This window comes from Mustelus asterias, unplaced genomic scaffold (genome assembly GCF_964213995.1).
Source record: "Mustelus asterias unplaced genomic scaffold, sMusAst1.hap1.1 HAP1_SCAFFOLD_373, whole genome shotgun sequence".
Lineage (NCBI taxonomy): Eukaryota > Metazoa > Chordata > Chondrichthyes > Carcharhiniformes > Triakidae > Mustelus > Mustelus asterias.
Window position 1 is genome coordinate 95,030 of NW_027590329.1, and position 14,919 is coordinate 109,948.

Genomic DNA, 14,919 nt, shown 5'->3' on the forward strand with positions numbered 1-14,919 from the left:
CTACTCCCAGGTGCACGCACACACACGTCTGTGATTCCGGAGAGCAGAGAGAGCTACTCCCAGGTGCACGCACACACACGTCTGTGATTCAGGAGAGCAGAGAGAGCTACTCCCAGGAAAACACATTTTTCAAACATTAGGAAACGCTTTGGACATTTCAATATTAAAATCAAATCAAGTAATTCTGACAAAATAAAAATGGAACTGGACAATTTTCATGTTTGCATTAGGTATAATCTTTACTCTTTGACATCCATCGACAAATAAAGGCTGAGATGAAAGACAGTATCTCCATGGCCTTCTCAGCCAGTACATAGCCAGTTAGCATTCAGTAAGAAACTTACAGCTCTCTGGGAAAACAGCAGAAGATTGGGACAAAATGGATCGTTCATTAAGACCGAGCACGGGTAATAAGTGCCGAATGGCCACCTCCGGTACTGTACTTTACTGGGTCCCACACACACTGACTCTCACTGGGGTACGGGTTCCACACACACTGACTCTCACTGGGGTACGGGTTCCACACACACTGACTCTCACTGGGGTACGGGTCCCACACACACTGACTCTCACTGGGTACGGGTCCCACACACACTGACTCTCACTGGGGTACGGGTCCCACACACACTGACTCTCACTGGGGAAATGGTTCCACACACACTGACTCTCACTGGGATACGGGTCCCACACACACTGACTCTCACTGGGGTACGGGTCCCACACACACTGACTCTCACTGGGGTACGGGTCCCACACACACTGACTCTCACTGGGGTACGGGTCCCACACACACTGACTCTCACTGGGGTACAGGTCCCACACACACTGACTCTCACTGGGGTACGGGTCCCACACACACACTGACTCTCACTGGGGTACGGGTCCCACACACACTGACTCTCACTGGGGTACGGGTCCCACACACACACTGACTCTCACTGGGGTACGGGTCCCACACACACACTGACTCTCACTGGGGTACGGGTCCCACACACACTGACTCTCACTGGGGTACGGGTTCCACACACACTGACTCTCACTGGGGTACGGGTCCCACACACACACTGGCTATCACTGGGGTACGGGTCCCACACACACTGACTCTCACTGGGAGACGGGTTCCACACACACTGACTCTCACTGGGGTACGGGTCTCTCACACACTGACTCTCACTGGGGTACGGGTTCCCCACACACTGACTCTCACTGGGATACGGGTCCCACACACTGACTCTCACTGGGGTACAGGCCCCACACACACTGACTCTCACTGGGGTACGGGTCTCTCACACACTGACTCTCACTGGGGTACGGGTCCCACACACACTGACTCTCACTGGGGTACGGGTCCCACACACACTGACTCTCACTGGGGTACGGGTCCCACACACACTGACTCTCACTGGGGTACGGGTCCCACACACACTGACTCTCACTGGGGTACGGGTCCCACACACACTGACTCTCACTGGGGTACGGGTCCCACACATACTGAGTGGGGTACAATGACTCAGAGTGCACGATTACTGGTGGATAAAGTGCTCTCTCCACGCTCTATGCCTTTGCTGATCTGGTGTGAAACAACAGTAGTGTTAGTAGCTGGAATCCTCCAGCAGTAATCAGCTTCCATTGGCCGGTGGGTGACAGCAGGTTAAAATGGTGGAAAAATTCAGAGCTGGATCCTGAGAGTCACAAAGTTGCAGCGATACAACTAACGCTCAGCCTTATCCTCTCATCTTTCTGCTCTCCTTTCCTCGTTCTCCCACCTTCTTCTCTTCTCACTCTCTCCTTTCCCCTCTCCTTCCTCTCTCTGCTCTCCCCACTGCTACTTTCTGAAGGAAAGAGAAAGTTAGGTTGATATCGTTCTGGGAGTTGAGTGCAGTCCTTCGCTAAGCTTCTGGTCAAGGTGGGGACTGTCTAGAGAGGCACCAGGATTGGCTGGATCCATGGAAGAAGCCTCAACCTTTGCCAGATCAATGGGAAGTGTCCTGTGATTGGCTGGATCAATGGGAGAATCCCTTGGATTGGGCGGATCGATTGAGACAGTCACTGCCTCTTTTGCCACCGGCGGGAAGGCTTTCTGTTGTATGTTGTCATTTCCATTACCTCACAGCCACCAAATATCTTCTCCTGTACGACAAAGAAGATTGCCACGCTGGCAAAGTACCATCTGGCCAGGGTGTAGGACCAGATCAGCACAAACATGGCACTCACAAAGACCGTCCAGTAAAGGATGGAGAAGAATTTGATGAGGAAGATTCGGCCTCGGGACTTGCAGTGAGGGAGGGGCACCTGATCTTGATCAACACTCTGACCCCAACTGCGACTCGAGCCCTGACCCCGACTCAGCTCCTGACTCTGTCTCCAGCCCTTTCCCCAGAAGGGAACGCGGCGCTGGACCGGAATGCGGGTCTGACCCAGGCTGTGATCCTGGACCGGGCTCTGGACCGGGCTCTGGACCTGAAGCTGGCTCTGGATCAAAATTTGAGTCTGACTCTGAATCTCAGACTGATCACGGAATGAGCGGCTGCCCAGGTAATAACTGCGTAGCAGCTTCTCCTTGTCCTGCCAACGCAGGCAACACCACTCCTTCAGACCCTCCACTGAGGTTGGCAGGTGGGCAGCCGGGTAGCGACGGATATGGAAATGAATCTCCCTGGGGAAGTTACCAGTGAACAGGTCCCTTTCGTTCTGGGGGATGTTGTAGGGGTAAGCCACTGTCACATCATGGATCGCATCCAGGTTGCAACCTAGGACAGAAACACAAACAGTTACTGCCTTATTCTGGAGACAGGCAGTGAGGTCTCACGCAGCAATGGAAGAGAGTGCCGCACTGTCAGAGGGTCAGTGCCGAGGGAGCGCCGCAATGTCAGAGGGTCAGTACTGAGGGAGTGCCGCACGGTCAGAGGGTCAGTGCTGAGGGAGCGCCGCACTGTCAGAGGGTCAGTACTGAGGGAGTGCCGCACTGTCAGAGGGTCAGTACTGAGGGAGTGCCGCACTGTCAGAGGGTCAGTGCTGAGGGAGCGCCGCACTGTCAGAGGGTCAGTACTGAGGGAGTGCCGCACTGTCAGAGGGTCAGTACTGAGGGAGTGCCGCACTGTCAGAGGGTCAGTACTGAGGGAGTGCCGCACTGTCAGAGGGTCAGTGCTGAGGGAGTGCTGCACTGTCAGAGGGTCAGTACTGAGGGAGTGCCGCAATGTCAGAGGGTCAGTGCTGAGGGAGTGCCGCACTGTCAGAGGGTCAGTGCTGAGGGAGCGCCGCACTGTCAGAGGGTCAGTACTGAGGGAGTGCGGCACTGTCAGAGGGTCAGTACTGAGGGAATGCCGCACTGTCAGAGGGTCAGTGCCGAGGGAGCGCCGCAATGTCAGAGGGTCAGTGCTGAGGGAGTGCCGCACTGTCAGAGGGTCAGTGCTGAGGGAGCGCCGCACTGTCAGAGGGTCAGCACTGAGGGAGTGCCGCACTGTCAGAGGGTCAGTGCTGAGGGAGTGCCGCACTGTCAGAGGGTCAGTGCTGAGGGAGTGCTGCACTGTCAGAGGGTCAGTACTGAGGGAGTGCCGCACTGTCAGAGGGTCAGTGCTGAGGGAGTGCTGCACTGTCAGAGGGTCAGTGCTGAGGGAGCGCCGCACTGTCAGAGGGTCAGTACTGAGGGAGTGCCGCACTGTCAGAGGGTCAGTACTGAGGGAGTGCCGCACTGTCAGAGGGTCAGTGCTGAGGGAGTGCCGCACTGTCAGAGGGTCAGTACTGAGGGAGTGCTGCGCTGTCAGAGGGTCAGTGCTGAGGGAGCGCCGCACTGTCAGAGGGTCAGTACTGAGGGAGTGCCGCACTGTCAGAGGGTCAGTGCTGAGGGAGCGCCGCACTGTCAGAGGGTCAGTACTGAGGGAGTGCCGCACTGTCAGAGGGTCAGTGCTGAGGGAGCGCCGCACTGTCAGAGGGTCAGCGCCGAGGGAGCCCCGCACTGTCAGAGGGTCAGCGCCGAGGGAGTGCTGTACTGTCAGAGGGTCAGTGCAGAGGGAGTGCCGCACTGTCAGAGGGTCAGTGCTGAGGGAGTGCCGCACTGTCAGAGGCTCAGTGCTGAGGGAGTGCCGCACTGTCAGAGGGTCAGTACTGAGGGAGTGCCGCACTGTCAGAGGGTCAGTACTGAGGGAGTGCCGCACTGTCAGAGGGTCAGTACTGAGGGAGTGCCGCACTGTCAGAGGGTCAGTACTGAGGGAGTGCCGCACTGTCAGAGGGTCAGTGCCGAGGGAGCGCCGCAATGTCAGAGGGTCAGTGCTGAGGGAGTGCCGCACTGTCAGAGGGTCAGTGCTGAGGGAGCGCCGCACTGTCAGAGGGTCAGCACTGAGGGAGTGCCGCACTGTCAGAGGGTCAGTGCTGAGGGAGTGCCGCACTGTCAGAGGGTCAGTGCTGAGGGAGTGCTGCACTGTCAGAGGGTCAGTACTGAGGGAGTGCCGCACTGTCAGAGGGTCAGTGCTGAGGGAGTGCTGCACTGTCAGAGGGTCAGTGCTGAGGGAGCGCCGCACTGTCAGAGGGTCAGTACTGAGGGAGTGCCGCACTGTCAGAGGGTCAGTACTGAGGGAGTGCCGCACTGTCAGAGGGTCAGTGCTGAGGGAGTGCCGCACTGTCAGAGGGTCAGTACTGAGGGAGTGCTGCGCTGTCAGAGGGTCAGTGCTGAGGGAGCGCCGCACTGTCAGAGGGTCAGTACTGAGGGAGTGCCGCACTGTCAGAGGGTCAGTGCTGAGGGAGCGCCGCACTGTCAGAGGGTCAGTACTGAGGGAGTGCCGCACTGTCAGAGGGTCAGTGCTGAGGGAGCGCCGCACTGTCAGAGGGTCAGCGCCGAGGGAGCCCCGCACTGTCAGAGGGTCAGCGCCGAGGGAGTGCTGTACTGTCAGAGGGTCAGTGCAGAGGGAGTGCCGCACTGTCAGAGGGTCAGTACTGAGGGAGTGCCGCACTGTCAGAGGGTCAGTACTGAGGGAGTGCCGCACTGTCAGAGGGTCAGTCAGTACTGAGGGAGTGCCGCACTGTCAGAGGCTCAGTACTGAGGGAGTGCTGCATTGTCAGAGGGTCAGTCAGTACTGAGGGAGTGCCGCATTGTCAGAGGGTCAGTACTGAGGGAGTGCTGCACTGTCAGAGGGACAGTACTGAGGGAGTGCCGCACTGTCAGAGGGTCAGTCAGTACTGAGGGAGTGCCGCACTGTCAGAGGGTCAGTACTGAGGGAGTGCTGCACTGTCAGAGGGTCAGTCAGTACTGAGGGAGTGCCGCATTGTCAGAGGGTCAGTACTGAGGGAGTGCCGCATTGTCAGAGGGTCAGTACTGAGGGAGTGCCGCACTGTCAGAGGGTCAGTACTCAGGGAGTGCCGCACTGTCAGAGGGTCAGTACTGAGGGAGTGCCGCACTGTCAGAGGGTCAGTACTGAGGGAGTGCCGCACTGTCAGAGGGTCAGTACTGAGGGAGTGCCGCACTGTCAGAGGGTCAGTACTGAGGGAGTGCCGCACTGTCAGAGGGTCAGTGCTGAGGGAGTGCCGGACAGTCAGAGGGTCAGTACTGAGGGAGTGCCGCACTGTCAGAGGGTCAGTACTGAGGGAGTGCCGCACTGTCAGAGGGTCAGCACCGAGGGAGTGCTGCACTGTCAGAGGGTCAGTACTGAGGGAGTGCCGCACTGTCAGAGGGTCAGCACCGAGGGAGTGCTGCACTGTCAGAGGGTCAGTGCCGAGGGAGTGCCGCACTGTCAGAGGGTCAGTGCTGAGGGAGTGCCGCACTGTCAGAGGGTCAGTGCTGAGGGAGTGCCGCACTGTCAGAGGGTCAGCGCCGAGGGAGCGCCGCACTGTCAGAGGGTCAGTACTGAGGGAGTGCCGCACTGTCAGAGGGTCAGTGCTGAGGGAGCGCCGCACTGTCAGAGCGTCAGTACTGAGGGAGTGCCGCACTGTCAGAGGGTCAGTACTGAGGGAGTGCCGCACTGTCAGAGGGTCAGTACTGAGGGAGTGCCGCACTGTCAGAGGGTCAGTACTGAGGGAGTGCCGCACTGTCAGAGGGTCAGTGCCGAGGGAGCGCCGCACTGTCAGAGGGTCAGTGCCGAGGGAGTGCCGCACTGTCAGAGGGTCAGTGCCGAGGGAGCGCCGCACTGTCAGAGGGTCAGTACTGAGGGAGTGCCGCACTGTCAGAGGGTCAGTACTGAGGGAGTGCCGCACTGTCAGAGGGTCAGTGCCGAGGGAGCGCCGCACTGTCAGAGGGTCAGCACTGAGGGAGTGCCGCACTGTCAGAGGGTCAGTACTGAGGGAGTGCCGCACTGTCAGAGGGTCAGCACCGAGGGAGTGCTGCACTGTCAGAGGGTCAGTACTGAGGGAGTGCCGCACTGTCAGAGGGTCAGCACCGAGGGAGTGCCGCACTGTCAGAGGGTCAGTGCCGAGGGAGTGCCGCACTGTCAGAGGGTCAGTGCTGAGGGAGTGCCGCACTGTCAGAGGGTCAGTGCTGAGGGAGTGCCGCACTGTCAGAGGGTCAGCGCCGAGGGAGCGCCGCACTGTCAGAGGGTCAGTACTGAGGGAGTGCCGCACTGTCAGAGGGTCAGTGCTGAGGGAGCGCCGCACTGTCAGAGGGTCAGTGCTGAGGGAGCGCCGCACTGTCAGAGGGTCAGTGCCGAGGGAGCGCCGCACTGTCAGAGGGTCAGTACTGAGGGAGTGCCGCACTGTCAGAGGGTCAGTACTGAGGGAGTGCTGCGCTGTCAGAGGGTCAGTGCTGAGGGAGCGCCGCACTGTCAGAGGGTCAGTACTGAGGGAGTGCCGCACTGTCAGAGGGTCAGTGCTGAGGGAGCGCCGCACTGTCAGAGGGTCAGTACTGAGGGAGTGCCGCACTGTCAGAGGGTCAGTGCTGAGGGAGCGCCGCACTGTCAGAGGGTCAGCGCCGAGGGAGCCCCGCACTGTCAGAGGGTCAGCGCCGAGGGAGTGCTGTACTGTCAGAGGGTCAGTGCAGAGGGAGTGCCGCACTGTCAGAGGGTCAGTACTGAGGGAGTGCCGCACTGTCAGAGGGTCAGTACTGAGGGAGTGCCGCACTGTCAGAGGGTCAGTCAGTACTGAGGGAGTGCCGCACTGTCAGAGGCTCAGTACTGAGGGAGTGCTGCATTGTCAGAGGGTCAGTCAGTACTGAGGGAGTGCCGCATTGTCAGAGGGTCAGTACTGAGGGAGTGCTGCACTGTCAGAGGGACAGTACTGAGGGAGTGCCGCACTGTCAGAGGGTCAGTCAGTACTGAGGGAGTGCCGCACTGTCAGAGGGTCAGTACTGAGGGAGTGCTGCACTGTCAGAAGGTCAGTCAGTACTGAGGGAGTGCCGCATTGTCAGAGGGTCAGTACTGAGGGAGTGCCGCATTGTCAGAGGGTCAGTACTGAGGGAGTGCCGCACTGTCAGAGGGTCAGTACTCAGGGAGTGCCGCACTGTCAGAGGGTCAGTACTGAGGGAGTGCCGCACTGTCAGAGGGTCAGTACTGAGGGAGTGCCGCACTGTCAGAGGGTCAGTACTGAGGGAGTGCCGCACTGTCAGAGGGTCAGTACTGAGGGAGTGCCGCACTGTCAGAGGGTCAGTGCTGAGGGAGTGCCGGACAGTCAGAGGGTCAGTACTGAGGGAGTGCCGCACTGTCAGAGGGTCAGTACTGAGGGAGTGCCGCACTGTCAGAGGGTCAGCACCGAGGGAGTGCTGCACTGTCAGAGGGTCAGTACTGAGGGAGTGCCGCACTGTCAGAGGGTCAGCACCGAGGGAGTGCTGCACTGTCAGAGGGTCAGTGCCGAGGGAGTGCCGCACTGTCAGAGGGTCAGTGCTGAGGGAGTGCCGCACTGTCAGAGGGTCAGTGCTGAGGGAGTGCCGCACTGTCAGAGGGTCAGCGCCGAGGGAGCGCCGCACTGTCAGAGGGTCAGTACTGAGGGAGTGCCGCACTGTCAGAGGGTCAGTGCTGAGGGAGCGCCGCACTGTCAGAGCGTCAGTACTGAGGGAGTGCCGCACTGTCAGAGGGTCAGTACTGAGGGAGTGCCGCACTGTCAGAGGGTCAGTACTGAGGGAGTGCCGCACTGTCAGAGGGTCAGTACTGAGGGAGTGCCGCACTGTCAGAGGGTCAGTGCCGAGGGAGCGCCGCACTGTCAGAGGGTCAGTGCCGAGGGAGTGCCGCACTGTCAGAGGGTCAGTGCCGAGGGAGCGCCGCACTGTCAGAGGGTCAGTACTGAGGGAGTGCCGCACTGTCAGAGGGTCAGTACTGAGGGAGTGCCGCACTGTCAGAGGGTCAGTGCCGAGGGAGCGCCGCACTGTCAGAGGGTCAGCACTGAGGGAGTGCCGCACTGTCAGAGGGTCAGTACTGAGGGAGTGCCGCACTGTCAGAGGGTCAGCACCGAGGGAGTGCTGCACTGTCAGAGGGTCAGTACTGAGGGAGTGCCGCACTGTCAGAGGGTCAGCACCGAGGGAGTGCCGCACTGTCAGAGGGTCAGTGCCGAGGGAGTGCCGCACTGTCAGAGGGTCAGTGCTGAGGGAGTGCCGCACTGTCAGAGGGTCAGTGCTGAGGGAGTGCCGCACTGTCAGAGGGTCAGCGCCGAGGGAGCGCCGCACTGTCAGAGGGTCAGTACTGAGGGAGTGCCGCACTGTCAGAGGGTCAGTGCTGAGGGAGCGCCGCACTGTCAGAGGGTCAGTGCTGAGGGAGCGCCGCACTGTCAGAGGGTCAGTGCCGAGGGAGCGCCGCACTGTCAGAGGGTCAGTACTGAGGGAGTGCCGCACTGTCAGAGGGTCAGTACTGAGGGAGTGCCGCACTGTCAGAGGGTCAGTGCCGAGGGAGCGCCGCACTGTCAGAGGGTCAGTACTGAGGGAGTGCCGCACTGTCAGAGGGTCAGTACTGAGGGAGTGCCGCACTGTCAGAGGGTCAGCACCGAGGGAGTGCTGCACTGTCAGAGGGTCAGTACTGAGGGAGTGCCGCACTGTCAGAGGGTCAGCACCGAGGGAGTGCTGCACTGTCAGAGGGTCAGTGCCGAGGGAGTGCCGCACTGTCAGAGGGTCAGTGCTGAGGGAGTGCCGCACTGTCAGAGGGTCAGTGCTGAGGGAGTGCCGCACTGTCAGAGGGTCAGCGCCGAGGGAGCGCCGCACTGTCAGAGGGTCAGTACTGAGGGAGTGCCGCACTGTCAGAGGGTCAGTGCTGAGGGAGCGCCGCACTGTCAGAGGGTCAGTGCTGAGGGAGCGCCGCACTGTCAGAGGGTCAGTACTGAGGGAGTGCCGCACTGTCAGAGGGTCAGTACTGAGGGAGTGCCGCACTGTCAGAGGGTCAGTGCTGAGGGAGCGCCGCACTGTCAGAGGGTCAGTGCTGAGGGAGCGCCGCACTGTCAGAGGGTCAGTGCTGAGGGAGCGCCGCACTGTCAGAGGGTCAGTACTGAGGGAGTGCCGCACTGTCAGAGGGTCAGCGCCGAGGGAGTGCCGCACTGTCAGAGGGTCAGTACTGAGGGAGTGCCGCACTGTCAGAGGGTCAGTACTGAGGGAGTGCCGCACTGTCAGAGCGTCAGTACTGAGGGAGTGCCGCACTGTCAGAGGGTCAGTACTGAGGGAGTGCCGCACTGTCAGAGGGTCAGTACTGAGGGAGTGCCGCACTGTCAGAGGGTCAGTACTGAGGGAGTGCCGCACTGTCAGAGGGTCAGTGCCGAGGGAGCGCCGCACTGTCAGAGGGTCAGTGCCGAGGGAGTGCCGCACTGTCAGAGGGTCAGTGCCGAGGGAGTGCCGCACTGTCAGAGGGTCAGTGCCGAGGGAGCGCCGCACTGTCAGAGGGTCAGTGCCGAGGGAGCGCCACACTGTCAGAGGGTCAGTGCCGAGGGAGCGCCGCACTGTCAGAGGGTCAGTGCCGAGGGAGTGCCGCACTGTCAGAGGGTCAGTGCCGAGGGAGCGCCGCACTGTCAGAGGGTCAGTGCCGAGGGAGCGCCGCACTGTCAGAGGGTCAGTGCCGAGGGAGTGCCGCACTGTCAGAGGGTCAGTACTGAGGGAGTGCCGCACTGTCAGAGGGTCAGTACTGAGGGAGTGCCGCACTGTCAGAGGGTCAGTGCCGAGGGAGCGCCGCACTGTCAGAGGGTCAGTACTGAGGGAGTGCCGCACTGTCAGAGCGTCAGTACTGAGGGAGTGCCGCACTGTCAGAGGGTCAGTACTGAGGGAGTGCCGCACTGTCAGAGGGTCAGTACTGAGGGAGTGCCGCACTGTCAGAGGGTCAGTACTGAGGGAGTGCCGCACTGTCAGAGGGTCAGTGCCGAGGGAGCGCCGCACTGTCAGAGGGTCAGTGCCGAGGGAGTGCCGCACTGTCAGAGGGTCAGTGCCGAGGGAGTGCCGCACTGTCAGAGGGTCAGTGCCGAGGGAGCGCCGCACTGTCAGAGGGTCAGTACTGAGGGAGCGCCGCACTGTCAGAGGGTCAGTGCCGAGGGAGCGCCGCACTGTCAGAGGGTCAGTGCCGAGGGAGTGCCGCACTGTCAGAGGGTCAGTGCCGAGGGAGCGCCGCACTGTCAGAGGGTCAGTGCCGAGGGAGCGCCGCACTGTCAGAGGGTCAGTGCCGAGGGAGTGCCGCACTGTCAGAGGGTCAGTACTGAGGGAGTGCCGCACTGTCAGAGGGTCAGTGCTGAGGGAGTGCCGCACTGTCAGAGGGTCAGTGCCGAGGGAGTGCCGCACTGTCAGAGGGTCAGTACTGAGGGAGTGCCGCACTGTCAGAGGGTCAGTACTGAGGGAGTGCCGCACTGTCAGAGGGTCAGTGCCGAGGGAGTGCCGCACTGTCAGAGGATCAGCACCCCTCTACAAACACCACATCTACAAACATTCACTCCCTCTGCCACCAATGCTCAGTAGCAACAGTGTGTACTATCTACAAGATGCACTGCACCATGGGCAGCATAGTGGCACAGCGATTAGCACTTCTACCTGACAGCGCCAGGCACCTGGATTCGATTCCCGGCTTACATAGAACATTACAGCGCAGTACAGGCCCTTCGGCCCTCCATGTTGCGCCGACCAGTGAAATCAATCTAAAGCCCCTCTAATCTACACTATTCCAATATCATCCATATGTTTATCCAATAACCATTGAATGCTCTTAATGTTAACGAGTCCACTACTGCTGCAGGCAGGGCATTCCACGCCCTTACTACTCTCTGAGTAAAGAACCTACCTCTAACATCTGTCCTATATCTCTCACCCCTCAATTTAAAGCTATGTCCCCTCGTGTTAGCCATCACCATCCGAGGAAAAAGGCTCACTATCCACCCTATCTAATCCTCTGATCATCTTGTATGCCTCTATTAAGTCACCTCTCAACCTTCTCTCTAACGAAAACAGCCTCAAGTCCCTCAGCCTTTCCTCATAAGACCTTCCCACCATACCAGGCAACATCCTGGTAAATCTCCTCTGCACCCTTTCCAATGCATCCACATCCTTCCTATAATGCGGCGACCAGAACTGTACACAATACTCCAAATGCGGCCGCACCAGAGTTTTGTACAGTTGCAGCATGACCTCCTGGCTCCGAAACTCAATCCCTCTACCAATAAAAGCTAACACTCCGTACGCCTTCTTAACAACCCTATCAACCTGGGTGCCAACTTTCAGGGATCTATGCACATGGACACCCAGATCCCTCTGTTCATCCACACTACCAAGTATCTTACCATTAGCCCAGTACTCTGTATTCCTGTTACTCCTTCCAAAGTGAATCACCTCACACTTTTCCGCATTAAACTCCATTTGCCACCTCTCAGCTCAGCACTGCAGCTTATCTATGTCCCTCTGTAACCTGCACAACCTTCCGCACTGTCTACAACTCCACCGACTTTAGTGTCATCCGCAAATTTACTAACCCATCCTTCTACGCTCTCATCCAGGTCATTTATAAAAATGACAAACAGCAGTGGCCCCGTCTGTGTGGAGTTTACATGTTCTCCCCGTGTCTGCATGGGTTTCCTCCGGGTGCCCCAGTTTCTCCCACAGTCCAAAGACATGCTGGTTAGGTGCATTGGCCGTGCTAAATTCTCCCTCAGTGTAACCCGAACAGCTGCCGGAGTGTGGCGACTGGGGGATTTTCACTAACTTCATTGCAGTGTTAATGCAAACCTACTTGTGACAACTAATAAAGTGAAAAGGCAGAAATTTGCCAAACATCCTTAGCCAGCACATTGCAAACCCACAACACTTCCATCTCGAAGGACAAGGGCAGCAGATACATGGGGAACGCCACCACCTGCAAGTTCCCCTCCAAGCCACTCACCATCCTGATTTGGAAATATATCGCCGTTCCTTCGCAGTCGCTGGGTTATAATCCTGGAATTCCCTCCCTAACGGCATTGTGGGTCAACCCACAGAACATGGACTGCAGCGATTCAAGAAGGCAGCTCACCACCACCTTCTCAAGGGCAACTGGGGATGGGCAATAAATGCTGGCCAGCGACACCCCTGCCCCACGAATGAATAAAACAGAACATAGCTGCTGGACTGGGACTGCGGCAGGGGTGATGGAACCAACAGGAGGGAAAAACACACTTGACCTCATCCTTACCAATCTGCCGGATGCAGATGCATTTGTCCATGACAGTATCCATAAGAGTGACCACTGCACAGTCCTTGTGGAGAAAAAGTCCCATCATCGCATTGAGAATAACCTCCATTGTGTTGTGTGGCTCTATCACCGTGCCACGCAACACAAACTCAACTGATATGGGACAGATATTGAATCGATCTGGCAACTCCAGACTGGGTATCCAGGAGGCGCTGTGGGCCAACAGCAGCGGGGCTGAACTCCAGCACAACCTGCAACCTCACGGCCTGGTATATCCCCCACTCAACCAATACCATCAAGCCAGGGGATCAACCCTGGTTCAATGGAGAGTGCAGGAGGACATGCCAGGAGCAGCACCAGGCACACCTAAAACTGAGGTGTCAGCCTGGTGAAGCTACAACACAGGAATACTTGCATGCTAAACAGCATAAACAGCATGAAATAGACAGAGCTAAGCGATCCCACAACCAACGGATCAGATCTAAGCTCTGCAGTCCTGCCACATCCAGTCGAGAAAGGTGGTGGACAATTAAACAACTCACTGGAGGAGGAAACTCCACAAATATCCCCATCCTCAGTGATGGAGGAGCCCAGCACATCAGAGAAAAAGATACGGCTGAAGCATTCACAGCGATCTTCAGCCAGAAGTGCCGAGTGGATGATCCATCTCCGCCTCCTCCGGAGGTCCCCAGCATCTCAGATGCCAGTCTCCAGACAATTCGATTCACTCCCCGTGATATCAAGAAACAGTTGGAGGCACTGGATACTGCAAAGGCAATGGGCCCTGATAACATTCCGGCAATAGCACTGAAGACTTGTGCTCCAGAACTTGCCGCTCCCCTAGCCAAGCTCTTCCAGTACAGTTACAACACTGGCATCTACCCAACAATGTGGAAAGTTGCCCAGGTATGTCCTGTACACAAAAAGCAGGACAAATCCAACCTGGCCAATTACTGCCCAATCAGTCTACTCTCGATCATCAGTAAAGCGATGGAAGGGGTCATCGACAGCGCTATCAAGCAGCACCTGCTCAGCAATAACCTGCTCAGTGACGCCCAGTTTGGGTTTCGTCAGCGTCACTCAGCTCCTGACCTCATTACAGCCTTGATCCAAACTAGAGCAGAATAGTTGAACTCCAGAGATGAGGTAAGGTTGACTGCCCTTGACACCAAGGCAGCATTTGACCAAGTGTGGCGTCAAGGAGCCCTGGCAAATCTGGAATGACTGAATCCCTGCAGTGCAGAAGGTGGCCATTCAGCCCATCAAGTCTGCACTGACTCTCTGACAAAGTATCTTAACCAGACCCTTTCCCCATCCTATCACATTTACCACGACCAATCCACCTAACCTGCACAACTTTGGAGGTGAGTTACATGCGCAGGATTCCTAGTTCCTGGCTGGTTCTTGTAGTCACAGGATTTATGTGGCTAGTCCAGCTTCTTCCCTGCTACCAACAGACTTTTCAATGGACCTACCTTATATTAAGTTGATCTTTCTCTACACCCTGGTTATGACTGTGACACTAGTCCAAAGATGTGCGGGTTAGGTTGATTGGCCAGGTTAGAAATTGCCCCTTAGTGTCCTGAGATGTGTAGGTTAGAGGGATTAGCGGGTAAATATGTGGGGATAGGGCCTGGGTGGGATTGTGGTCGGTGCAGACTCGATGGGCCGAATGGCCTCCTTCTGCACTGTAGGGTTTCTATGATTCTATGATGATTCTATATTCTGCACCCTCTCCTTTCCTTCTCCCCTATGTACGGTATGTTTTGCTGTACAGCGTGCAAGAAACAATACTTTTCACTGTATCCCAACACGTGACAATAATAAGTCAAATCAAATCAGAATCAGTTGAGTTTGTGGTCAATGGTAACCGCCAGGATCTTGCTGAGAAGGGAGACAGGTTGATGAAACTTTTCATCTTGTATTCATCAGGACAAACACACGAATGTCAAATTTCAAACACAACAGTTTATCCTGCAGGAAAAAAGGCTGATGATCGGTTGGCAACTCAACTCTGATTGGCCGAGGCTTTGCTATGGAGAAGTCAATGGGGAACTACTGGATCTCCAAACTCAAAAAAGGCACAAGGTTTGGACATATTCCTTTTGTTTGCAGAGAAGGGTCCTTGTATGTAAATGTATGTGATTTCTAGTATGTATAAGAAGCTGTTCTTGAGTCGGTTGGTACGTGACCTCAGACTTTTGTATCTTTTTCCCGAAGGAAGAAGGTGGAAGAGAGAATATCCGGGGTGCGTGGGGTCCTTAATTATACTGGCTGCTTTGCTGAGGCAGCGGGAAGTGTAGACAGAGTCAATGGATGGGAGGCTGGTTTGTGTGATTGACTGGGCTACATTCACAACGTTCTGTAGTTTCTTGCGGTCTATGTTCCATGT

The 14,919-nt window shown here is 57.3% G+C and overlaps 1 protein-coding gene across 1 annotated transcript in view; it reads right to left on the reverse strand.

Moving 5' to 3' along the window:
- Positions 1-212: 212 nt before the first annotated feature.
- Positions 213-14,919, reverse strand: part of lclat1 (lysocardiolipin acyltransferase 1) — a 79,507-nt gene continuing 64,800 nt past the window's right edge. Inside the window, exons 6-7 of the mRNA XM_078204542.1 lie at positions 1,425-2,750; positions 213-1,293 (exon numbers count right to left, since the gene is read on the reverse strand). Of these exons, the coding sequence (XP_078060668.1) occupies positions 2,047-2,750 (704 nt within the window). The 3' untranslated portion in view covers positions 213-1,293; positions 1,425-2,046. The remainder of the gene's footprint in view (positions 1,294-1,424; positions 2,751-14,919) is intronic.